The sequence below is a fragment of the Mustela putorius genome, unplaced genomic scaffold, assembly GCF_011764305.1.
Source record: "Mustela putorius furo isolate JIRA1106 unplaced genomic scaffold, ASM1176430v1.1 tig00000633_pilon_pilon_pilon, whole genome shotgun sequence".
Taxonomy (NCBI): domain Eukaryota; kingdom Metazoa; phylum Chordata; class Mammalia; order Carnivora; family Mustelidae; genus Mustela; species Mustela putorius.
The window spans coordinates 89,500-115,551 of record NW_025421430.1 but is presented as its reverse complement, the minus strand read 5'-3'; the positions used below and the strand labels follow the sequence as shown (position 1 = coordinate 115,551).

The window sequence follows — 26,052 nt, the reverse complement described above, 5'->3', positions numbered from 1 at the left end:
ATGTAGAGTACTGCCTCTTTCTTTGTCACAAAAGGAGAGGCACAAATATACGTTTTCTTTAACATGCTATTTTGGACTTCTGATTCTTTTTCATATTTTTTGTAGGCCAGGGAAGCAAAGAAGCAAGCAACGAACGAAGAGAGAACATAAGCGTTCCCTTGCTGGAGTACGTAAATTAAAAGTAAGACTCCTTTCTTTGCCTGAATTGTGTTCTAACAGCAGAAATAAAAGTAATAAAATATTATTATTATTATTAAAATTATTATTATTTCAAAGATTGATTTGAGAGAAGGAAAGAGTGAGGGGAGGGGGTCTGAAGGAGACAGAGAGAGAATGCCAAGCTGACACCGTGCCGAGTGTTTCGCCTGATGCGGGGATCAATCCCATGACCCTGAGATCAGGACTTGAGGCAAACGAAAGCAGGAGTCAGACACTCCACAGACTGGGCCACCCAGGTGCAACCCAGGTGCCCCAAGGAATGAATCACTGTTACTCATTCAATATGTTTTCTTGAAGGAGAACATCAAAAAGGTGGAAGAGATTAATGAAAATTTGAAGGACTCCCTTCATTGTAAACAGGCTCTCTTACAAGCTCAGAGAGAAAAGAATATTAAAAATGTGGATGTGGTAAAAGTTAGGTGTTAGTTGTACTATAATGTGGCTTGGGAGGCTTTTGGTTTATTTGGGTGAGGTGAGTGCAGTGTACTCCTGTGCTGTTTGCGCAGTAGAGCGTGGGCATCTGGGAACAGCAACCTCTACTGAACCGTGAACTGTGATTTCACTTAGGACCACCCCGATGAGATTTGCAATTTCAAGGCCTAGGAAGTATGGTTTATTTCACAGCTGGGTAATCATCACATCATTCAGCGCTGCCCTCCAAGTTACATAGAACATCCCACAAAATACGTGAGCAGTGAAGGATGATAGCAAGCCCAATATGTATAGTAGAATATTATTTTATATCAGTTCCTCTAAGAAAGCCATTTGTGCGGTTTTTTGACATGAACTAGTTTCTTTACTTGCCCCTTATGCCATTTATGCCTCAAGGGCTTTCTTTGTTGCCCTCCATGATCCTGCCCTGTTAGGTTCCCTCATATGTCTTTTCTCAAATCTGTCTTAAAGGCCCAAGATGCACTGGCGGATCAAGAGTTGAGAGCCTTGGCATCAAAAAACCAAGAACTGAAAGGTACCTTGTTTTGGGGGAAGAAATCTCCATATGGTGGCAATGAGTTTGCATCGGGCAGGGAGAGAATGCCTTTCTGCCTTCACAGCGTTGCCCTTCTCCTTTCCCCATTGAAACCAAGTTCTCAGGTCATGGCACAAAAATAGAAAATTAAACTCATCCTTTACAGAAAGGAAATCATTCCTGGAAGACCAGTGTAATGCCCTGAGTTCTAAAGAAGCAGAATTGAACCTGCTAAAGAAAAAATTGGATATGGTGGTGGAGTTCTCTGAAAACCGAAAACTGACTGCAGAAGAGTAAGCCATTGCTGTGTTGTCATAGATATTGTTGTATGAATTTTCGTGGCGGCAAGTATTTGGATCTTCTGGAATTGGATCATTGTGTACTTTTGCCAAATGCATTCTGTAGAATTGTGCCTGCCCTTCCTGTCTTGATTTGTGTAACCTGAATTTTCCTTTCTGTTCTAATGACTTGCCACATGTTATTGTGTGATTCATTGGGGAAGAAGGGGGAAGGTACCAGCATTAATCACTTTGATACATGGATCCCCTCTGGATCAGTCTACATTTCCCTTTCATTTTAACTCTCATCACATGCTCTGACCACTCCTGCATTAGGTCCATTTCTTGTTCAGTATGAGACTTGGGTCCAGAACATGGAGAGAAAAATGGAATTCTCTTCCTGCAGAAACAGGGAAAGTTTCTTTGTGGAAAGTGTGCTGGGGCTCCAGCAATACTGGGTCCCTTTATCTGGTGTACAACTGAGATCATTCGCTGCAGCCCAATACCTTAGAAGGCCAGGGTATTTCCTGACCACCTGATTTTCTTTCTTTTTTTTTTCTTTCTTTCTTTTCTTTCTTTCAAGAGATTTTTTTCTTTATCTATTTGACAGAAAGAGACACCGCGAGAGAGAGAACACAAGCAGGGGGAGTGTGAGAGGGAGAAGCAGGCTTCCCGCCGAACAGGGAGTCCAGTGTGGGGCTCTATTGCAGGACCCTGGGATCATGACCTGTACCAAATACTTTTAAGCAGATAATTACTGAGCCATCCTGGTGCCCCTCCACACGATTTTCTAGGTGTATGTCTCTTGGATCCCAACCAAAGCCTACAGTTTCACTAAGTCTCATCTTTGCTGGCTGGATGAGAGCTTCACTTGTTGCATTCCAACCTGTCCCCAAAAGGTTGCTTGTTCATTTACTTTGTATTCACTCGCCTGTTCTAGAATTCACTGATGTGTCCTCCGGAAACTGGCTCCCACTGCCAGGCTGGCTTTCTCCTAGGCTTCCTTCTTCTCCATCTGATTATCATGTTTCTTCATGTGCTCTTTAGAAATTGGGTGCATTCACTCACAAGTTTGCTCTCTTGTCCAGTGTGTCCTTTTATTTCTCAGGAGAGATAAGGACGTTGGAGTCCCTCATTCATGTGGAAAAGCAAAACTGTTCCCTGTCTACCCTGGAGACTCAGCTTTGTGTTATTCCTTCCCACATCGGGGGTGGGGGCCACTCTCTCTCACAGGCACTTGGGTTCTGTTCATTGGTAAAGACCCACTCCCCTCACTCTTTCCTTCTCTCAAATCAATCTTTGAAATAATATTAATTTTAATAATAAGAATATTTCATTACTTTTATTTCTGCTGTTAGAACACAATTCAGGCAAAGAAAGGAGTCTTACTTTTAATTTACGTACTTCAGGACCTTCTTGGGGCAGGCCCAATGTCCTGACCACCTTTCTCTCTTCAACACCATATCCCTGAGCCACACACTGACTGCCGCTCCAGAAGACATTTGCTGAAGGATGGTTGAGAGACCAGAAGCAGATGCTCCTGTCCTTCTCTTTCTAGAGCTTTTGTCTGTCCCTAAGTCTTTCTGCATGAGATTCTTGACAAGTGTCCTGTTGAAACCTTGTGAATGAACACCATGAACAAAAGAGTTGAGGGCAGCCCAGCAGACCAAACTTTCTAAGCATCACCGTTTGCTGCCTTCACCATCCATGAAGCTGGTTTTGGTCAAGAAGGTTGACTTGGGGGGCCTGGGTGGTTCAGTAGGTTAGAGCCTCTGCTTTCGGCTGAGTTCATGGTCCCCCTGGGAGGGAGCCCAGCATTGGGTTCTCTGCTCAGTGGACAGCCTGCTTCCCCCCCACCCTCTGCCTACCTCTCTGCATACTTGAGATCTCTCTCTCTCAAATAAATAAATAAAATCTTTTTTTTTTTTAAATAAAGGTAGAGTCACTGGAGTTGACAGATTTACATCTGAACTATGTTCCACTGAGATAACACCCTGAGTATGTGACAGTTCACATGGATTATATGAGGACATATTTTCGGCACTAAGATTGGCCTTTTCCTATACCAGGATCTTTCACAAGGGGCCAGGGGTTGTACTTCTAAAGCCTAGAGATGTGTGGGAGTGAGTTTCCATACCAGTGAAGCCATATTCTGGAAGTTCCTTTGGGCTGAATGTGGGGGCACAGCCTTGGTCTGAGGATCAGGGCTCCCCACAGAGCCTAATGATGGGCCCCTATTCATCCTAATGAGTGTAGCTCGTCAGGCTTGGCTTTTCACTTTGAATTGAAATGAGCCTTCACCATCTCAAACCAAAGACGCATTCCAAGAGGGCACAGAGTGCAATATTATTTGGTGACATGGTGAATGAATTAAAGTAGACAAGTAAAAAGACAGCCCCGATTGCAGGGAGCTTGGCCAGCAGCAAAAGTTTGATGTTTCTTCAACCCTAAATGGGGCCTTCATTCATTTCCCTGTTGTGTTGTCAGTCTGTGCTTTTAGCAGGGACATTCCAACATAGGCCATCAAGTGTGCTAGAAGAATAAATGGCAAAAATTCAGGACCGTGGCTACTGGACAATGTATATATCTCTCCCATCTTAGGAAGCTAGAAGAGAAACTGTATGAATTGAATGCAACTAAGAATGAGCTGTTAGCTGCCGATAAATATCTGAAAGTAACTGAAGAAGAAATGGAGAAGTACAGGTAAGTTCAGACACTACATACTATTGGCTCCTGAAAAGTTCCCTTTGGATTTTTTTTTAAATTTTTTAATTTTCTTATAAACCTATGATGTATTCTTAGCCCCAGGGGTACAGGTCTGTTATTCACCAGGCTTACACACTTCACAGCACTCACCATAGCTCATACCCTCCCCAGTGTCCATAACCCCACCATCCTCTCCCTACAACCTTCCCCCCAGCATCCCTCAGTTTATTTTGTGACATCTTGTTTCATTTATTCTTTTCCTACCCCACAACCCCCCACGTTGCATCTCCACTTCCTCATGTCAGGGAGACCCTATGATAGTTGTCTTTATCCGGTCGACTTCTTTCGATAAGGATAATTCCCTCTAGTTCCATGCACGTCGTCGCAAATGGCAAGATATTTCTTTTGATGGCTTCATAGTATTCCACTGTATATATATATACCACATCTTCTTTATCCACTCATTTGTTGATGGACATCTAGGTCCTTTCCGTAGTTTGGCTATTGTGGACATTGCTGCTATAAACATTCAGGTACACGTGGCCCTTCAGATCACTACGTTTGTATCATTAGGGTAAATAGCCAGTAGTGCAATTTCTGGGTCATAGGGTAGCTCTATTTTCAGCTTTTTGACAAACCACCATGCTGTTTTCCAGAGTTGGTTGCACCAGCTTACATTTCCACCAAAAGTGTAAGAGTGTTCCTTTTTCTATGCATCCTCGCCAGCATCTGTCATTTCCTGACTTGTTAATCTTAGCCATTCTGACTAGTGTGAGGTGGTATCTCATTGTGGTTTTGATTTGAATTTCCCTGATGCCGAGTGATGTGGAGCAATTTTTCATGTGTCTGTTGGCCATCTGGATGTCTTTGCAGAAATGTCTGTTCATGTCCTCTGCCATTTCTTGATTGGATTATTTGTTCTTTGGGTGTTGAGTTTCCGAAGCTCTTTATAGATTTTGGATCCTACCCCTTTATCTGATATGTTGTTTGCCAATATCTTCTCCCATTCTGTCAGTTGTCTTTTGGTTTTGTTAACTGTTTCCTTTGCTGTGCAGAAGCTTTTGGTCTTGATGAAGTTCCAAGTAGTTTTTTTTTGCCTTTGCCTTTGATTTCCTCCCTTTTGATGATGATTCTAGGAAGAAGTTGCTGTGGTTGAGGTTGTGAAGATGTTGTTGCCTGTATTCTCCTCAAGGATTTTGATGGATTCCTTTCTCACATTGACGTCCTTCGTCCATTTTGAGTCTATTTTCCTGTGTAGTGTAAGGAAATGGTCCAGTTTCATTTTAATGCATGTGGCTGTCCAATTTTCCCAACACCATTTGTTGAAGAGACTGTCATTTGGACATTGGACGTTCTTTCCTGCTTTGTTGAAGATTAGTTGACCATAGAGTTGAGGGTGTATTTTTGGGTTCTCTCTTCTGATCCATTGATCTATGTGTCAGTTTTTGTTCCAGTACCATTCTGTCTTGATGATGACAGCTTTGTAGCAGAGCTTGAATTCCAGAATTGTGATGCCACCAACTTTGGCTTTCTTTTTCAATATTGCTTTGGCTATTCGAGGTTTTTTCTGGTTCCATATAAATTTTAGGATTATTTGTTCCATTTCTTTGAAAAAAAAAATGGATGGGATTTTGATAGGGATTGCATTAAATGTGTGTGAATTTCTTTAGGTAGCAAAGACATTTTCATAATATTTGTTTTTCCAATCCAGGTGCATGGAACCTTTTTCCATTTCTTTGTGTCTTCCTCAATTTCTTTCATGAGTACTTTAGAGTTTTCTTAGTATAGATTCTTTGCCTCTTTGCTTAGTTGTATTCCTAATTATCTTGTGGGTTTTGGTGCAGTTGTAAATGGGGTTGACTCCTTAATTTTCGTCCTTTTGTCTTGTTGTTGTGTAAAGCAATGCAACTGATTTCTGTGCATCGGTTTTATATCCTGACACTTTACTGAATTCCTGTACAAGTTCTAGCAGATTTGGAGTGAAGTCTTTTGGGGTTTCCACATATAGTATCATATCATCTGCAAAGAGTGAGAGTTTGACTTTTTTTTTTTTTTGGCCGATTTGGATGTTTTTGATATCTTTTTGTTGTCTGATTGCTGAGGCGTGGACTTCTAGTACTATGTTGAATAGCAGTGGTGATAATGGACATCCCTGCCGTGTTCCTGACCTTAGCGGAAAAGCTCTCAGTTTTTCTCCATTGAGAATGATATTTGCAGTGGGTTTTCCATAGATGGCTTTGATAATATTGAGATATGTGCTCTCTATCCCTACACTTTGAAGTGTTCTGATGAGGAAGGAATGCTATACTTTGTCCAATGCTTTTTCAGCATCTATTGAGAGTATCATGTGGTTCTTGTTCTTTTCTTAATGTATTGTATCACATTAATTGATTTGCGGATGTTGAACCAACCTTGCAGCCCTGGAATAAATCCCACTTGGTGGTGGAGAATAATCGTTTTAATGTACTCTTGGATCCTATTGGCTAGTATTTTGGTGAGAATTCTTGCATCTGTGTTCATCAAGGATCTTGATCTGTAATTCTCTTTTTGGATGGGATCCTTGTCTGGTTTGGGGATCAAGGTGATGCAGGCCTCATAAAACGAGTTTGGAAGGTTTCCTACCATTTCAGTTTTTTGGAACAGTTTCGGGACAATAGGAATTAATTCTTCTTTAAATGTTTGATAGAATTCCCCTGGGAAGCAATCTGGCCCTGGGCTTTTATTTGTTTGGATATTTTTGATGACTATTTCAGTCAGTCTCCCTACTGGTTATGGGTCTGTTAAGGTTTTCTATTTCTTCCTGGCTCACTTGTGGTAGATAATATTGTCTCTACTAGTACACCCACTTCTTCCAGATTGTCAAATTTGTTGGCAAAGAGTTGCTCATAATATGTTCTTATAATTGTTTGTATTTCTTTGGTGTTGGTTTGATTTCTCCTCTTTCATTTGTGATTTTATTAATTTGGGTCCTTTTTTCTTTTCCTTTGATAGGTGTGGCCAGGGGTTTATCAATCTTATTAATTCTTTCAGAGAACCAGCTCCTAGTTTCATTGATTTGTTCTATTGTTTTTTTTATTTGTTTGTTTGTTTGTTTTGAAAGATTTTAAGTATTTATTTGACAGAGAGAGAGATCACAAGTAGGCAGTAGGCAGAGAGGCAGGCAGAGAGAGGGAGGAGGAAGCAGGCTTCCCGCTGAGCAGAGAGCCCGATGCGGGGCTCGATCCCGGGACCCTGGGATCATGACCTGAGCTGAAGGCAGAGGCCCAACCCACTGAGCCACCCAGGCGCCCCTGTTTGTTTCTATTTCATTGATTTCTGCTCTGATCTTTATGATTTCTCTTCTCCTGCTGAGTTTAGGTTTTCTTTGGTGTTCTTTCTCCAGCTCCTTTAGGTGTAGGGTTAGGTTGTATATTTGAGACCTTTCTTATTTCTTGAGAAAGGCTTGTATCGCTATATATTTTCCTCTCAGCACTGCCTTTGCTGTGTCCCACAGATTTTGAACCATTGTGTTTTCATTGTCATTTGTTTCCATGAATTTTTTTTTTTCAATTCTTCTTTATTTTCCTGGTTGACCCATCCATTCTTTAATAGGATGCTCTTTAGCTTCCTTTCTCTGTCATTTGAGTTCCTTCCAACTTTCCTCTTGTGATTGAGTTCTAGCTTCAGAGCTTTGTGGTCTGAAAATATGCAGGGGATGATCGCAATCTTTTGATACCGGTTGAGGCCTGATTTATGACCCAGAATGTGATCTATTTTGGAGAATGTTCCATGTGCATTAGAGAAGAATACGTATTGTTGCTTTGGGATGGAATGTTCTGAATACATCTGTGATGGTCCAGTGTGTCATTTAAGGCATTTATTTCCTTGTTCATCTTTCGCTTGCATGATCTGTCCATTTCAGTGAGGAGAGTGTTAAAGTCCCCTACTCTTCTTGTATTATTGTTGATGTGTTTCTTTGATTTTGTTATTAATTGGTTTATATAGTTGGCTGCTCCCATGTCAGGGGCATAGATATTTAAAATTTAGTTAGATCTTCTTGTTGGAGAGACCCTTTGAGTATAATATAGTGTCCTTCCTCATCTCTTTTATTATAGTCTTTGGCATAAAATCTAATTGATCTGATAGAAGGATTGCCACTCCAGTTTTCTTCTGATTTTCATTAGCATGGTAAATTGTTTTCCACACCCTCGCTTTAAATCTGAATGTGTCTTAGGGTCTAAAATGAGATTCTTGTAGGCAGCATATGGTTGGGTATTTTTTTTTTTTATCCATTCTGATACCCTGTGTCTTTTGATTGGGGCATTTAACCCATTTACATTCAGGGGAACTATTGAGAGATATAAATTTAGTGCCCTTGTATTGCCTGTAAGATGACTGTTACTGTATGTTGTCTCTGTTCCTTTCTGATCTACAACTTTTAGGCTCTCTCTTTGCTTAGAGGACTACTTTCAATATTTTTTGTAGAGCTGGTTTGGTGTTTTTGCAAATTCTTTCAGTTTTTGTTTGTCCTGGAATGTTTTTACCTCTCCTTCTATTTTCAATGATAGTCTAGCTGGATATAGTATTCTTGGCTGCATATTGTTCTCGTTTATTGCTCTGAATATATCTTGCCATTCCTTGCTGGTCTGCCAGGTCACTTTGGATACGTTTGCTTCCAATCTAATATTTTTACCATTGTATGTTACAGACTTCTTGTCCCGGGGTGCTGTCAGGATTTTCTCTTTGTTGCTAAGACTTGTAAATTTTACTATTAGATGACGGGTTGTGGACCTATTCTTATTGATTTCGAGGGGGGTTCTCTACACCTCCTGGATTTTGATGCTTGCTCCCTTTGCCATATTAGGGAAATTCTCTCCAATAATTCTCTCCAATAGACCTTCTGCTCTGCTCTCTCTCTTCTCCTTCTGGAATCCCAGTTATTCTAATGTTGTTTTGTCTTATGGTATCACTTATCTCTGGAATACTCCCCAAGTGGTCCTGTAGTTGTTTGTCTCTCTTTTGCTCAGCTTCTTTATTCTCTGTTATTTGGTCTTCTATATCACTAATTCTTTCTTCTGCCTCATTTATCCTAGCAGTAAGAGCCTCCATCTTTGATTGCACCTCTTTAATAGCTTTTTTGATTTCAACATGGTTAAACTGTGGTTCTTTTATTTATCCAGAAAGGGCTTTTATATCTCCAGATAGGGTTTCTTTAATATCTTCCATGCCTTTTTAGAGCGTGGCTAGAACCTTGGGAATCGTCATTTTGAACTCTAGATCTGACATATTACCAATGTCCATATTGATTAGGTCCCTAGCCTTCGGTACTGCCTCTTGTTCTTTTTTTTGTGGTGAGTTTTTCCACCTTGTCACTTTGTCCAGATAAGAATATTTGAAGGAGCAAATAAAATACTAAAAGGGTGGCAAAGACCCCAGGAAAGTGTGCTTGAGCCAAATCAGAAGAGACCCCAAATCATGGTGGGAGAGAAAGGGGGTAAAAGGAAGTTCAGGGAAAAAAATTTTAAAAGAATACAAATAATGAAATAATATAAAAAAGAAAAAATATATATACATATTAGACTGGTGACTAGAACAGGGTCATTCACTTAATTTTGGGTGTATTTTTGTCTCTTACAAGAAATTACCTCCCAAAATTTTAAAGAATGGAAAACATATATAAGAGTAAACACAATGAAAGGACAGAATATGACTATTAAGATGAAAAGAATTTTTTTTTTAATTTCAAAAGAAAGAGTTGATATGTAAGTTGGTTGGGAGAATAAAGAAAAAGAAAATGGAGAAGAATTGCTCAGGCTGGAGAGTAGAACAAGCCCGGTGGTAGATTTAGGGTGTAGTTTCATCTATTGGAAGAAGTTGTACCCCAAATTTTTTAGAAGAAAAAACCCTACGTGTATACAGAAACTGAAGTTAGATACAATGAAGGATAACATACAACAATAATAATGAAGGTTTGAAAAAGATTTTTTTAATGAAATGTATTGTTAAGATAAACTAGTTTAAAAAACGTTAAAAGAAGAAACGGTAAAAGTTAAAAAAAAATTAGCTGAAGATAATAAAGTAAAGTTAAAAAAATTAACTTTGCAAGACTAAAGTATCATGAGGAGAAAGCCGTGAATTCATGGTTTGCTTTCGCCTCCTCTGGTATTCCGCTGTTCTCCTTGGTAAGTGAACTTGGTCTTGACTGGATTTCTTGTTGGTCTTCTCAGGGAGGGGCCTGTTGTAGTGATCCACAGGTCTCTTTGCCCCAGGCGGAATTGCACCACCCTTTCCAGAGGCCAGGCTAAGTAATCCGCTGGGGTCGCTTTCAGGAGATTTTGTTTCCTGAACACTTTCCGTAGAGTTCCAGAGATCAGTAATGAAAGTGGTGGCCTCCCAATCTCTGGCCTGGAGGAGCTGAGAGCTCAGGGACCCATTCCTCAGTGCGCCCTCAGGGAAAAGCACTCATCATTTCCCTCTCCCTGGCCTCTGGCTGCGCTCAGACCTCACCCAGGCTGGGACCAAGTGTCTCTGTCTCTGGCACACAGCTCCACCTGGAGTCTCCGAAACCCTTAGATCGCTGAGCTCTTTTGGGGGGATTTCCCCAGATCCTGTGCCATGGATTACGGTTCAAGGTAACGCTGAGTTGAGAGGTCACTCCTTGGCTCTCTTTCTGTTCCCGGCTTCCCCGCTCTAATACCTGCGTGTTCTATGACACTCAGACACCCCCGGGCCTTCTGTGACCCTGCAGGACCTGGGGGCATGCTGTCCCTGCACGGGCTTCAGCCCGGTTTAGCCTCTGGAGCGACGTCCCTCAGTGCGCATCGCTTTTAAAAGTCCTGGTTTTGTGCTCTGTTGCTTGTCAGAAGCCGGACCCTCCCCCCAGGGTCTCTCTTCGCGTCGCTTTGGATTCACTTCTCCGTGGGTCCTACCTTTCAGAAAGTAGTCGATTTTCTGTTTCTCAAATTGATGCTCTTTTTCTCTTCGATCTCCTGTTGGATTTGTAGGTGTTTGGAATGTTTTGATAAGCTATTTAGCTCGTCTCCTGCTACCTGATGTCATCTCAGCCTGCTTTTTCTCGACCATCTTGACTCCTCCCTCCCTTTGGATTGTTAATCTTTGTACATTTTGAGGACTCAATTAAGTAATATACACTAAAATTCAGAGGATGTATCCAGAGCGAATTAACTGACACAGAAAGATAAGGCACAAAACAATTACGTTACTAAACATATCCGGATCCCCAGTGTTGGCCTGACTGTGGAAACTAGCTCCATACCAGCGTCCTTGAGGTGGTGTTTGGAGGAAAACAGTTTGTCCTAGGATGAGTCTTTCCCATAAGCCCAGTAGTGGCATCTGATGGTGCTGGTCTTTGCAAACCTGGGAACCATAGTGAGGATAGAAGTTAGAGGAGAATAGAGCTTCATGACAAAAGACATTTGTCATGTGATAACTGAGGGAAAGATTGAAAACGGGTAAGGAAGTTTTGTCGGTTTTGATCCCGCAGGCAAAGAAAAATGATGAAGGAAAGGCTGTAAGAACAGCTTTGATCCCACAGTCCAATTATAGTCAGGTGAAAGTGTTTCCTGTGTCAGGATCAATTGTATGAGGGGACAGATAAGAGGAGGAGGCCACATTGGCAGATGATTGAAAATCACACCCAGTGTTGGGTTTTGTCTGAAGAAAACAATTGTCCCCCTCACAGACAAGAAGTGGAAGAAATGCGGGAAGAGCTGCAGGAGTCTAACCTCACCTTCAACCACAAGGTAATGGGAGTTGTGTCCAACACACTGACCCCTTGGCGCCCCCTGCAGGTGATGGTCGTGGCCCTTAGAGCCCTGAACATGGGTTTCTGGTGTGTTGGCTTTTTCAGATCGCAGTTCAAGAGAGGAACGCTCTGGCTAACTGGGTAAGTATTTTCCTTTTCCTCATCTTCGTTTGCGGCACAGTCGGGCACAACTGAAGGTGGGTGTGTTTTTCTGCCGCAGATGAAGGCTCGGTATTGGGAAACAAGGATGATGCAGCAGAGCAGGGAGAACGCCTGCCTGAAATACAGGTGCGAGAGTTTGACGTGCGTTTTTACGGGTGTTTGGAAAGGTGACGGCTATGCTGTTTACTGCCTAGGAGAGGACGTGGTGTTGTAATTCTTAGAGATGTCCATTCTTTTTCTGTGTTCAAGACTGCGCATGATGCAAAGGGAGATGCTGCCTGTGGGATCCGTGAGGCGGGAACTGATGCCGGGAAGGCCTGAGTCGCAGAAGCCTGTGTGGCAAGGTAGGGAGCACGATGTGAAATGCAGCAGCCTGATTTCTGCTGTGAAACCACACGGTGTCCTTCCTGTTCCTGTGGGTGATTGCTGTGTGTCCACCTCCAGCCTGCAGGTTGTCTGAAGGGGTGACAGGAGGTTGCTTTTCTTATATGTCCCCAGGCAGCAGGACACTTGCCCCATGACAGGTGGAGCTCACACCGCTCCACACCTTCCCCCTGCTACCCCCTTCGGAAGAGCTGAGCCTGAGAAGGTGCGAGACGAGCGCCCTTCCCACCTTGACTCAGTGGTCAGACCTTGACAAAAAAAAAAAAAAAGACTATTTGTGAAAAAGGGCATTTATTTACTCATTATGGAGGTTTCTATATTTTTGTTTTATTTGTCATCTATAGGACCATATTGAGCAATGAAATATATTTTACTCCTCTCATGTTATCGGTGCAATGCCATAGCTTTATTGCTCAATCTGTCTATGATTTCTTTTTTCGTGACTATACAAATGTCAAAGTCTGTTTCTTCCCTGAAATGTTTATTTGTTGGCCAGTCACGCATTCTAGGTCCCAAATGCAGGATGGACAAATGAACCATTCACCTGTGGCCTGAGAAGAGAACATGGGCTGTTCATGTTGAGGGTTTGTGGATGTCCCCACGCAAGGCTATTCTCACTTAGGTGTTTAATCTATGAAGATAAAGTGATTTTTTTCTGATGTGTGTTGAGCACCCCAATTTTAGTGTTGATAGCCAGTTGTACCCCGACCTGTTTTTACACATGATGGGTTACTTACAGAAACACTGGAACCAGGGCCCTGGAGTGTCTCAGGCAAGAGGAGACTGGTGTCTCTCGTTGCAAAGGACTCACTTGAGTCACGGGTGAAACCCTCTGATAAGGGACCCAAGTGTGGGAAAGAGTGCAAGATGGGGAGAGGAAGGCATGGAGGGCACGAAACCAATATAAAACTCTGACCTTTGTCTGATCTAGCATCTAGAGTGGTTCCCAGGATGAACAGCAGCACTAGCCCTCAAAGCGACCCAGAGATGCATACGGTAAGTGCTTGGGCATTTTTAGTTGTGTCCGTTTCTGAAATGGATTGCAGTGTGGACAGGTCCCTGTCCTAGCCTGTGGCCTTGGTGTGTGTGTCCTGCGATCATCCCTTTCAGAGTGCACGCTGTTCACCCAGGAGCCTCCGCCTGCTCCATTAGAGATCTTCAATTTTGTGCTTCCTCCCAAAGCTGTAGATGCTTTGAGACACGTGATGGTAGGATGCTCACCTCATGCATCTGTGTGTGTATGTGTGTGTGTGTGTGGACGTGCGTGTATGTGTCTGTGTACATAACTCGAGGAGGGTGACATCTCACCCCACAGTGAAGTCAGCTAGTCCGGCTGACTCCTTGCGGTTTGCTTTCCTGCGGGAGCTGGAGCATTTTTAGTATTCGGGTCAGGAGACTAACCTGGGAGGGTATCTGCAGAGGTCCTCAGATGGAAAATGGGAAAAGCCAGGACCGCGTCACACTTGCCCCACATGCTTTGGGCAGCTTGAGTGTTTGTGGAGAAAGGTGAGCTGTGACCTCCCGTGCGTCCCTTCTGAGTGGATGAAGACGACAGCTGGAATCCCTCCAGTTAGCCCCTGGGTGAGATGATGATGAACTCTGGCAGGTGCCAGGTGTGTCATAGAAAACACCCCCTGGAGCAGCAGCCCTGAAGAGGGAATCCCAGTGACTCTCTGCAAGGCCCACACCTCACACGTGTTTTTACTCGTGCTTCCATGAGCGGGTTCTGATGGGGTCTGATGGCTGTGCCAACTCATAGGGTCTCTCCCGACCCATCTTGGGAGCATTGCCTGTGCTCTCCAGACACACTGGTTCCCATTTGGGGGTATCGAATCAGCCCATCAGTGGGTCTCAGCACCAAAGACTAGGCATTTGCTCTGTGCCTGAGCTAAGGACTGTCCGAATGTCGGGGACGTAGATCCACAGAGCTGGTCTCGCTCACTCAAAGGGGTCCTGTTACTCTCAGAAAGCACTCTTCCAGGTCCTCTGCAGGACTCCGGACACTCCTATCTCCTCAGCGGTGTCTGTGGCCATGGACAGCCCTTGTGGAGTGTAGGAGATCCCATTGTCAGGGAGGGAAGCAGAGCTGTTCAGGGGGGATGCTGGTGGGCTTCCGGTTGACCCATAAGCACATGCACTTCCACGTGTGGACAACAGGCTTTCCAGGGCCTATCATTTTGTTTGTTCTCAATGTATAGAAGGAGCTGCTCTGTTTGCTGTGATGGGGGAGGTGTGGTCCCAGCTGTAGATACTGGCCTGTCGTGAATGGAGTTTTTTCCCTTAGTTGATTATCCTTGGTGTCACACTCTTGTCTCTGTCGAGGTGTGCAGATCTATATTAACATGTGGTGACAGTAGTTTTCCCCATGGCATCTCTTCACCCCAGGTGCTAGGTGAGACCCAGGGGGCGGATAGCCGTTCTGGCACAGATGCTATAGGATTGGAACATGGTGGTGGGGAAGATGTGTGTGTGGATGTGTACCCCTGCCTGCCCACAGTGCACTCCAGGGAAGTAACTGGGGGAGGAGGGCCCCTCCCTCCACAGTGAAGTCCTCTGGCCAGCCCGACTCCCTTTAGGTTGCGTTCAGGTGCACTGGTGTTGTGCTCATGCTGGGGATAGATGGGTCTGGTAATCCTCACAAACGGAAACTGGGGAAAACTCTCTCTGCATTTTATACTGTCTCCTTTGCAGTCTGCAATGTTCTCAGGGCATGTTTCACAAGTCATCTCCATTTTACTTCTGCTGGAAAACGTGCCTTGCAGAACCAGCCCACTTAAGACCCTTTCTACAAGTATTTTGAAGTGTCAAAGCTCTTATGTGCACTGTCATAATCGCACACTGGGTCACACGTTCTGAAGGGGGACATCAGTGATTACGTGCATGATCACTGCCTCCCAGCCCTTCAGCTGGGTTTCCAGGAGCAGGTCATTGGGTCCTAAGTTACTGTGAGAGTTGATTTCTTTTCTCATCACAAGTGTGGAGTTTTCCACTGGGAAGCATATACCCTTTTGTGAATTCTCTCATATGGCCTTCCCATCTTCATTTCCCATTGTACAAAATTACTCTGGAACTCAGTAGGTTGAAATTTTCCAAATGACTGTGTTTTCAGACAACCACAGGGGATGCCTGTGTGGCTCAATGCATTAAAGCCTCTCCTTAGGCTCAGGTCATGATCCTATGTGCTGGGATCAAGCCCCACATCAGACTCTCTGCTCAGCAGAGAGCCTGCTTCCCTTCCTCTCTCTCTCTCTGCCTGCTTCTGATCTCTGTCTGTCAAATAAATAAAATCTTAAAAAAAAAAAAAAAAGACAAGCACAGCTGCTCAGTGTAAATAAAGGTTTTTTGATATCATGTCCCTCGGACGACACTTTTCCAGTGCCCCTGTCAGACCACAAGGCCCTAATTCCTCAAGTGTCTTTGTAGCCATGGACAGAAACTGTAGAGAGTAGAGGACCCCTTTGTCAGGAGCGAGGCAGCGTGGGGAGAGTCAGGGACTTATACGCCAACGATTCCCCTCAAGTGGCTCAGAAACTTTGTGGAGAAAGGGCATTCAGTTTCGTCACATTCTCTCTATTCTGCCCAAAGCAAAATCTTCTCTGGTGTCTGAGGAGGATAGAGGAAGTATTGTTCAGGATGTCGATGCCTCCGTGTCTGGAATGTGCTGCTTTAGTTTGCAATGATCCTTTTTCATCTTGAAGACACTACTTCTTGCTGGATAATGTGGGCCGACATGGGCAGTGATGTGTGGTGACAGGCTATTCCTGTAACAGCCATTGCCGTCTCCCCCCTCATTGTACTGGCCCCAGCTGGGAGGGACATGTAAGTTTTCTAGCATGATGCAGCTCTCCTGGAAGGTGGTATTGGAGAAGGAGCCGGATGCTGGGAGCTCTTTCTTTTGGTTTCTTTTTTTCTTGGTGTTGCAACTTTTGTCTGTTTTGCTAAAATATTTTCTTGTCTGTTCTGCAGGTTGCTAGAGGTGTGAGAGAGTTCCCTCATTGCCCAGGGCTCCTCCGTATGCCCTACCACATGGGGTGGAATGTACCAGACTTCCCTCCTCCTCATCCACCTCCACAGTGGTGGACATGGGGGCCTCGGCCACACTTCGTTCCTCCACCACAAGGTGAGATGATCTGAATTGACATGGGTCATAGAGCTTATTCATAGTTGAACCACTTCTGTCGGTGGAGAGGATGGAGAGGTGGTACCACAAGGCTTTGCAATGCAGCAATAAGCCCAAGTGAGGACATGGTAACATTCCTCCACTTTGTCTGATGTCCATCTCATGGACTGTCTGGTTCACCATACAGAACTGGGCAGCAGGCATCTACTATGGAGCAGAAAAGTGACATTCCACAGAGGACAGACATAGAAGCATTGCCCAGGTGCACTACACAGACACGATGTTTTGGGCTCTGGGCTGGACGAAGCACAACCTTCACATCAGTCTCACATGTGGAGACCCCCAGTTGTCCAGCATTATAGATTAGTTCTGGAAACATATGTCCCAGGAAGAGTGGTTGTATCTGCGAGGGTGATGGACAGTTCCCGCCTTCGTCCACAGGGGTCCGGGGAGTCCTGTGAGAAACACAGTGGACCCTCCGGAAGGAGAGAGGGGAATAGGCTGGGGCAGGGGTAGAGGGTTGGCTTGAATCCTGTGTGATCGTCAGTCTGAAACCACCTCTGTCCCTTCTCGGCCTTCGGTCCCAATCAGAAGCCTGTGGAGCTCAAGGGGACAATAGCAGCACCATGCCCAAGAAGGTCCCAGAGAAGAACCAAGTAAATGCTGGGGCGTTTTCAGTTGTACCCATTTCTGGAGTCCTGTTCCTCTCTGGGCAGCACAGTGTCCTGACCTCTGTGTGTTGGGTATATCCTGGGGTCTGTGTGTGGTGTCGTTTCCCGTTCAAAGTGGCAAGTCTTCATGCAGAGCTTACAGGCGTCTATTTCCAGATCATCACCTTCTGGTTGTGTCAGTGGAGCAAAGGCAGAGTTTGTGTTCAGGGCTTGACATTCAAGGGGAAACCAGGCTGGGGACGCTGTATGATTCTGAAGTTCTTCAGGACACACGTGCTTGTGCCTGGCTATTTGCGCACACTAAGCAGTGGGCAGTTGCCATTGTTGGAAAGGAAGTGTCTCCCTTGCACAATGGCAGACATCTGTCTCTTACCGTCGTACACATCCAGCATCCGCATACGTTGTTCTGGGAGGGATGAAACACCTCTCACTTCATCTGCAGTGTGTAGGGTTTAAGCTGTCATTTCCTTAGTTGTATAAACGCCTGACACAGGGAAGTGGTCCCTTCATTGTTCATTAGCGTAGGGGTCTGCCCTTGTCCCTCTGTAGCTTAGAAACTTGTGGATAATGCTCTTGTCTGGTCTGGGAGGTGAGAATGAAAGAAAAAGTGGCAGATGCCGGAGGCAGGTGTAGAGGGTTTGCTGGAATGTTGCTCAGTCACTTCCAGGTGGAGAAGCTTCTGTCTTTTCCATGGTGTGGGTCAGATACAGATGCTGGAGCGTCCTCCACAAGGACCAGCGGTGCTGCCCACAGGCCTCTCGTGGCATGAGGGAGTGAAGACTGCTAAAGACATGGTAACTTTCTTCTGGTTGTTCTGTACTTAGAATTGATGGACCTTGTCTTCCAGTCATACTGAGAGGGTTGTAGGTTCCTTGTGGTGGCAGAGACCTGCCCTTCTCCGAATGCTGGGCACAGCAGGTTTCACACACATATGGTATGGAGATGATGCTCTGTGCTCCAGGGAGGGATGAGGCCTTAATGTGAGGAATTGAAGGTGTGTGTCTGAGAGAAGGGAGGGACACACTGATGACAGGACATAGACCGTGTGTTCTGTATAAGGGAAGAACTAGAGATGTATCCAGAAAGAAGGGAGGGAGCCCTGAGTCACACAGAAACAGGAGGTTGTGGATGCCCAGAAGGCCCGAGGTGCTCAGGGAGAGGCTGGGCTTCTCTCAGGGAGGGTGAGGCCGTTCCTGGCAGGCCAGCAGCTTGAGAGTGAGTGTGAAGACACCATGCCGTCCACACCGACTGCAGCATGTGTTCACTCACACAGTGTGGATCACGCCGTTATTTGTCTCAGAATGTCGTTTTTGCCATGAATCCCTTCACTCATAGTCTGTGAAGAGCGTTGTTTCCCTGAATTTCTGAAAATTCTGAACCATGTGAAAGAGTGTTGTGGAGATTTGGAAATTTAACTTGGCCTTTGGGGATTCTTGTCTGGCTGACTTTAAGTCCAGCAGCGAGAAAACATGAAGACAAGACGGAGAACCAGTGAATGGTGGCCGCCCTGGCCTCAGCCCGAGTCAGACTGTTAGTGGGAGAGTCAGGGTTGGCCAGGAGCAGCCCTAGCTGGAGCCCTGTCACCAGGCCTCCGCATCTGCGTCACCACCCTGCCTATAGCTGTGCACTTCTCTGGGACTTCAGTCCCAGTGTCCAGATTTGCCTGTATTCCAGATTTCTCAGTCCAAATACCAGCTCTCAGTGGGGCCTTCTCAGGGCCTCAGCTTTTATTTTAATCTGTCATAGAGAGAACATATTGGATTCTGAGGTCACTAGAACAATAGGAGTTGAAGTACATAAAGAACCTGCTGGGGCCCCTGGGCGACTCAGTGGGTTAAGCAGCAGAATCTTGATTCCTGCTCAGGTCATGATCTCGAGCTTTTGAGATTGAGGCCCAAGTCGGGCTCGGTGCTGAGTGTGGAGCCTATCTGGGATTCTCTCTCTCCCTCACTTCTCCCCCATCCCTCTTCGCTCACAAGTTTGTGCTTTCTCTGTCTCTGTCTCAAAAAGAAAAAATAATAATAATAATAATGGCAAAGAATCTGGGCTCTGACCATTCACCATTCTCACTGTTTAAATGAAAAATAGCTCCATGCCAATGAGCATCAAAAAAAAGTGTTTGTTTAAGTCCATAAAATACACTAAGAGTGTAATACCTCAGCCCCGGTAGTGGCAATTCTCATTTTAAAGACAAGGCAAAGAGCCCCCTTTTTTCTATTAAATGTCAGGTCCTAGCCACAATGTAGTAAAATATAGTTAAGAGAACAGGTACAATCAGATATTTCTATGTGAGATGTGAAGACAGTTATTGTCTATTACATACAGACTCACAGATGTGGCCACACACCCAAGTGTTCATCCAAGGCCTCAGATACAGTATGGAAGGCAGAGAGCATTTAGGAAAAACATAAGTTCCCATTGTACTAACCCAAATCCTCTTGCCTTACAGGGTAATCATTTTGTAATCTGAAGACTTCCTTGACCTCCAACAACCAGGCTCCAATGAGTTTATATCTAGTCAAGATATGAATGTTTCTTCCTGGTGGTCTGAATGCTTTCCCTGCCCATCCTGTACCCTGTGCTTTGTCTCTCCTGGTATCTCCCCAATAAACTGTTCATGGTTCTGTCTCTGTGTCAGCATCTCCCTTCAGGGGGACCTACAGTCCCTCTCCTTCGAGGGCACAGGGTGAAGCCTTCAGACAGATAACACCCTGGCAGCAGTGGGGAATGGAGGATAGAGCAAGATTACCCTTCGTGGTACTTCTACTGCAAGGGACTTTCTGGGGAGGGGGCCCAGGTTGAATTTAGATCTGATGGTGTTTGTATATAACTCTGGTGACAGATCCTCTTGAGCACATGGCACCCTCTTGTTTAGGGGGGTAGTGATCAGCAGGACAGGTGGCTGTCCCTATGCAGTGGTCTACTGTGACAGTGAGCAGAGAATGAAGTGTGAGGTGAGGCCCTGAGAGCCTGGGTGAGGAGGCCCTGCATTAAACCAGCTTTTGTGCAGGGTTTTCACCTAACCAGCTGCCCCCCAACCACAGGGGGGCCTTGAGTGGAGCTGATGGTGGCAGTGTTTGTGGTAAGACCCATGATGCCCCACAGTCCTCCCACAGTTTCCCTGTTGAGGGATGGGCAGGGCAGAGGTCCCCGAAAGGAGACCCATCCCTTCCTCAGCAGCAGGAGGATTTGGGTGTGTATGCTTCTGTCCCCTTTTAGGCCCTTTTTTCCCAATCCCTTCTGCAGCAGAGCCCTCCTTCTTCCCAGGTCATGGGATCCAGCTCCATTCTCACTGCCCCAGGATAGAGAGCCAGAGCTGTATTTCCAGCCGGTTCACCCGATGCCCTGGGGAGACCCTGGGGCCTTTGCAGTAAATTCCTGCCTCCTGAGGTGTGACAGAGAAGCGGCCTTGTTGGCTGAGTGCTGAGTAGGGGGCTCTGGGAGCTTCCCCAGAACATGCTGGTAGGTGAGAAAGTACAGGCAATGACATATTGGGGCTCTTCCCAGGGTTTGGTCCTCATTGTCCCTGAGGACATTTGAAGACCCTATTTTACTCAGGGGTCTCTGGATTGAGAGGTCACGGGACACTGCAACAGAAATACTGTGGTTGGTTTTTTTTTACCAATGCCGACTTGTTTCTGGGGAGAAATCGTGACTCAGCTTCAGAGAAACTGGAGCTACATTGGGTTGGGCCAGGAATGCAAAAACCATTGACCTTCAGGACCTTCTAGAAGGAGGAGCTGGGATCCCGCTCTCTGAGTTCTGCTAGACCCAGTACCCCAGGTAAAAGCACAGACTGTCCTGCACTGATGCTTTTATTACTTTTCAGTGTTTATTTTTTTTCAAACAATGTTACAGTAGTTGGAAAACAAGTGCAAACTTGACAGGTCCCTGATTCCATAAACCTTTCATTTTTTTTAAGGTTAAATTTACAAGGAAAACAGGAATTGTTTTATTGATCCTTTCTCGTGATCATTGGAAGGAAACTCATCAATAATATCTTCAAAACGTGCCTTTTACCTCATCTCCTTTCTCTGTTTTCTTTTTTAATGATTTTATGCAAGTACAGTGGTGAGGAGGGGGAGGCAGAGGCAGAGGGAGAAGGTGACTCAACACTGAGTGGGGACTCCAACGTGGGACTCGATCCCAGGATCCTGACATCAAGACCTGATCCATGCAGGTGCCCCTGCTTATCTCTTTTCAACTGAGATTTGCCATGTTTTCTAATTTTGTCATGAGTCGGTAACAATCTTCAGCAGTTTTAAATTGGTTAAAGAGTTCAGGAAGAGCTCTTTCGCAGGATTCCACTGAGATTTCTTCTGTTTAAAGTGTCAAGACCACTTCTCAATATGCGAAAGAGTGTACTAAGCAAAATCTGTGAATCAGCATTTGAAAAAAAGCTGCTGCTATTTGTGGAAGATATTAAAATAGATGCTTAGATCAACCAATTCATGCACTTCCCACTTTTTTCTTTTCCTTTGTTGCTTATTTCTAATTCAGATATCATATTCATAGCTCTTCCTGAGTTTTCCATGCCTCACACGTACTTTTAGGTTCCTTTGTGACTTGTAAAGAAAAGAGACCTTCTGGTGAGCGTGCAACTTTGTGTCCCTTCAAGATTTGTTGTTTACATCTCTATTAACGTTTCTCACCCATTTAAAACTATCATGCCACCTTGACATATTACAAAAGAAGTGTAATCTATATGCATCCATATGATTCCATTTAATTATAGTGTATTTATTGGAGATTTTCTGTTTATGACTAAGGCCTGAGAATATCTCCCAAGTCCATTGAATTTGGAAAAATCATATATCCTAAGTATGAAATTTGAAAGTTTGCATGTTGAAATGTGGAATATGAAAGATGCATGTTTGCATCCCCTAAATGGAGATGATGTCCCTCTTAAGGTTAGTTTCTGAGCAAGGTGCAAGTGGACGTAATCATTCTGAGGGAAGAAAAAATGTCTTCCATTCTTTTCCAAACATGCTGCAGTTGCTCCATTATCTTATGTCTGGATATGGGCAATTATTTTTTCTTTTCAAATTTTTATTTAAGTTCTATTTAGTTAACATGCAGTGTATGGATATAAGCAATCTTTTGATGGTATCCTTTTTTTAACCATTTATTGATTTCATAAATTAACATATCCTTATTTCTTCTCCATGCTAAGAAAATCAACTAATGTATCATCTATCTTTATGACCCAATTCTTTGTTTTTAGGATTTTATTTATTAATCTGAGAGACAGAGAAAGAGAGAGCATTTATGGAGGGGGTTAGGCAGAGGGAGAAGCAGACTCTGCTGAGCAGGGAGCCTGCTGCATGACTAGATCCCAGGACCTTGAGAAATGCCCATAGCAGAAGGCAGGTGCTTAATCCTCTGAAACACCCAGGCACACCCTTATGACATTTTTTTTTAAGATTCCATTTATTAGTTGGACAGAGAGGGATCACAAGTAGGCAGAGAAGCAGGCAGAGAGAGAGGAGGAAGCAGGCTCCCTGCTCCACAGAAAGCTCGATGCAGGGCTCAATCCCAGACCCCTGGGATCATGACCTGAGCCTAAGGCAGAGGCTCTAACCCATGACCTGAGCCTAAGGCAGAGGCTCTAACGCCACCCAGGTGCTCCCCTTATGACATTCTTTTTTTTTTTTTTTTTTTTTTTTAGTTTTACAGAGAGAGAGAGCACAGGCAGAGGCAGAGGGAGTGGAGAGAGAGAGAGCAGGCTTCCCATAGAGCAGGGAGCCCAATGTGGGGCTTGATCTCAGGACTCTGGGATCATGACCTGAGCCAAAGGCAGATGCATAACAACTGAGCCACCCAGGCGCCCCCCTTATGACATTCTTAATATGACATCTCTTATAATTGAAGCTTTTCCTCACTGATGGGCTTTACCTGTTTCCCGTCAGTAACCAGGGGATAGCATTTTTCTTTGAATATCCTCAATAGTGTTTCAGGTCTAATATAATGTTGTAGTAGCATTACAAATTATTTTTGAATTTTGTTGTACATATAAGACTAGATCTTACTATCACTATATGATTAGGCATATAAACACTATAATAATCTATAATACTCAAATTCAGAATCCTTCCAGAGTTTGGGCTTTCAATATTTTCTTGTGATCCCCTAAGATGTAAATTGTTTATTGCACAAAACGTAACATCTAAATCACTCCCAAAATAATCTTTCATTTAAAAATATTTTTTTTCATTTGCTACAAAGCACAACAGAATAAATTATGAGTTTGAGTAATTTGTGACCTTTGTTTGGAAAAAAAAAAACCTTCATGGTGAAATATTACATCTTCATTGTAACAGATTCTGTTTCTGTTCTGTGATATCAGTGAGCCAGAGATGGCCCCTGTGTATTGGCAGGCTGCAACCCATGAGCTAAAGACCTGTGGCTGGTACCTAAGTCAGATTTGTTTTCTACACATCCAGTCTTTTAAAAACATAACCCTGGAGAGCAGATGTTTAGGTATTGACTGCCTGCCTCAATTCTGTATGTCGTGAAACTGTGACCAACATTTTCTTATCATAAATAAAGTCAGTGAGTCAATCAAGCAATCCAGATTAATCCTTCAGTTCTAAAAGACCCTGAACAACTGTTGGCCTTCTAAATCCCTGAGGCAGAGACCCCGCACCCCATCCAGGCTGCAGAAAGGCATTACTTAGGCTCATGTGTACTCACTTCAATATCCCCAGTATTGGAAGGATTAATACTGTGATGGGCCACCCCTCTTGCAAACCTGTCAGTCCCCCAGGATATGGGGGTTCCATGTTGCTGTCACATCATTTTCCTTCCGCCTGAAACTCATTGAACTCACTCTACATCCTTCCAGTCTTGGAATGTCTTTATAAAATGAAATATTTGATTGTCTAGTTACTGCTGAAGAGGATGAAGGGGAGGAAGAGAAAAATGAGGTATCATGAGAACAATTGAGCCAGCCAACATGAATCACTTGGCCACATGTAATTTTCTTAACAGGTTCAGCGCTGGTGTAAAATATCGTATCCTTCATTTTTCATTTTTTGAGGAACCTCTTCACCATTTTCCAAAGTGGCTGTACCAACTTCCATTCCCACCAGCAGTATGAGAGGGTTCTCCTTTCTCCCAACTTCTCCAACACTGGTTGTTTCTTGCCTTGTCAGTTTTTGCGGTTCTGCCTGGTGGAAGGTGGTATCTGTGTGGTTTTGATTTGAATCTCCCTGATGGCTAATGATGATGAACAGTTTTTCATGCATCTGTTAGCCATTTGTATGTCTTCTTTGCAGAAGTGTCTGGTCCCATCTTCTGCCCATTTTTTGACTCGATTATTTGTTTTTTGGGTGTTGAGTTTGAGAAGTTCTTTATAGTTCTTGGATATCAGCCCTTTGTAGTGTCATTTGCAAATAAGTTTTCTCATTTTGTGGGTTGCCTTTTTGTTTTGTTGATGGTTTTCGTTTGTGGCGCAGAAGCTTTTGATCTTGATGAAATCCCAAAAGTTCATTTTCACTTTTGTTTCCCTTGCCTTTGGAGGTGCATCTAGTAAGGAGTTACTGTGGCTGAGGTCAAAGATGTTGCTGCCTGTGTTCTCCTCTAGGATTTTGGTGGATTCCTGCCTCAGTCTGAGCTCTTTTATCCAGACTTTTCACGACAGACAACAAACTGATGGTTGGCAGCATGGGTGAAGTAGGTGATAGGGATGAAGGAGCTGCTTGTCCTGATGAGCCCTAGAGAATGCATGAAAGTCTTGAATCCCTCTGTTGTATTCCAGAAACTAATATATGTGAACCATATTGGAATTAAAGAATTAAAAAAAAGGAAAATAGTTTGCAAACTGTGTTAGGTATATGGAAAAGTTTAGTCCTGTCTTTTCTATTTGGTTTTGTTGGTAAGTCTAAACCTATTACAAAGTGAAAAGCTTATTAGTAATCTTTTTTTTTAATTTTTAAATGCATAATGTAGCATAATTATTCCTACCACTACTTACTAGTAATTGACACCTATTCTCTTCTATTGTTTTATTTATTTATTTATCTATTCATTTATATTATTTAAACATTTTATTTATTAATTAGACACAGAGAGAGAGATCACAAGTAGGCAGATAGGCAGGGTGGCGGGGATGAGAATGTCCCCGCTGAGCAGGAGTCCGATGTGGGTCTCCATCCAAGGACCCCAAGATCATGACCCGAGCCAAAGGCAAAGACTTAACGCACTGAGCCACCCAGGCACCCCTGTTGTTTTATTTAAATAATAGCATTTATGTTAACAATATGAGTAATACACAATATAGAAATCACAGAGCAATTACAGATGTTTTATGTTAAGGTAAAACATATATAACATTTTGTATTCTATCATAATGTAGTTTTCTAATCTAGAATGGGTGTGTCCTTACATGGCGCTATATGAAGTTGGTGCCTGCCATTCCAGGGGCTAATTACTCATGGAGAGAAAAATCATGGCTGTAATACTAGAATGATTAATACCAACAAAGGCTATTTAGAGGTTACTGGAGGGGCTAAAAGAGAGTTGATATGGGGGGACCACCTTGGTGGCTCAATTGGTTAAGCATCAGAGTCTTGATTTTTGTCTGAGGTCATTATATCAGGGTGATGAAACTAATCCCAAATCAGGCTCCACATTGAGCATGGAGTCTGTTTAGATTCTCCCTCTCGGGTGTCTGGGTGGCTCGGTGGGTTAATCCTCTGCCCTCAGTTCAGGTCTTGATCTCAGGGTCCTGGGATCGAGCCCCACATCATGTTCTCTGCTTGGTGGGGAGCCTGCTTCTCTCTTCTCTCTACCTGCCTCTC

General features: G+C 44.0%; 1 protein-coding gene across 1 annotated transcript; it reads left to right on the top strand.

The window, feature by feature from the left end:
- Positions 1 to 1,159: 1,159 nt before the first annotated feature.
- On the top strand, positions 1,160 to 19,884 carry LOC123392848 (transport and Golgi organization protein 1 homolog). Its single transcript, XM_045082928.1, has 10 exons — positions 1,160 to 1,186; positions 1,353 to 1,479; positions 4,066 to 4,167; positions 11,852 to 11,912; positions 12,020 to 12,055; positions 12,135 to 12,202; positions 12,326 to 12,420; positions 13,392 to 13,456; positions 16,427 to 16,580; positions 19,701 to 19,884. The coding sequence occupies exons 2-10, from the start codon at positions 1,436 to 1,438 to the stop codon at positions 19,703 to 19,705; spliced, it is 630 nt and encodes a 209-aa protein (XP_044938863.1). The 5' UTR covers positions 1,160 to 1,186; positions 1,353 to 1,435; the 3' UTR covers positions 19,706 to 19,884.
- The last annotated feature ends 6,168 nt before the right edge of the window (positions 19,885 to 26,052 follow it).

Coding starts and splice junctions, on each gene's coding strand:
- LOC123392848 (XM_045082928.1), top strand. CDS start 1,436: ATGGTGGTGGAGTTCTCTGAAAACCGAAAACTGACTGCAGAAGA. Junction 12,056..12,134: donor GGAACGCTCTGGCTAACTGG/GTAAGTATTTTC, acceptor TTTCTGCCGCAG/ATGAAGGCTCGGTATTGGGA. Junction 13,457..16,426: donor GCGACCCAGAGATGCATACG/GTAAGTGCTTGG, acceptor TCTGTTCTGCAG/GTTGCTAGAGGTGTGAGAGA.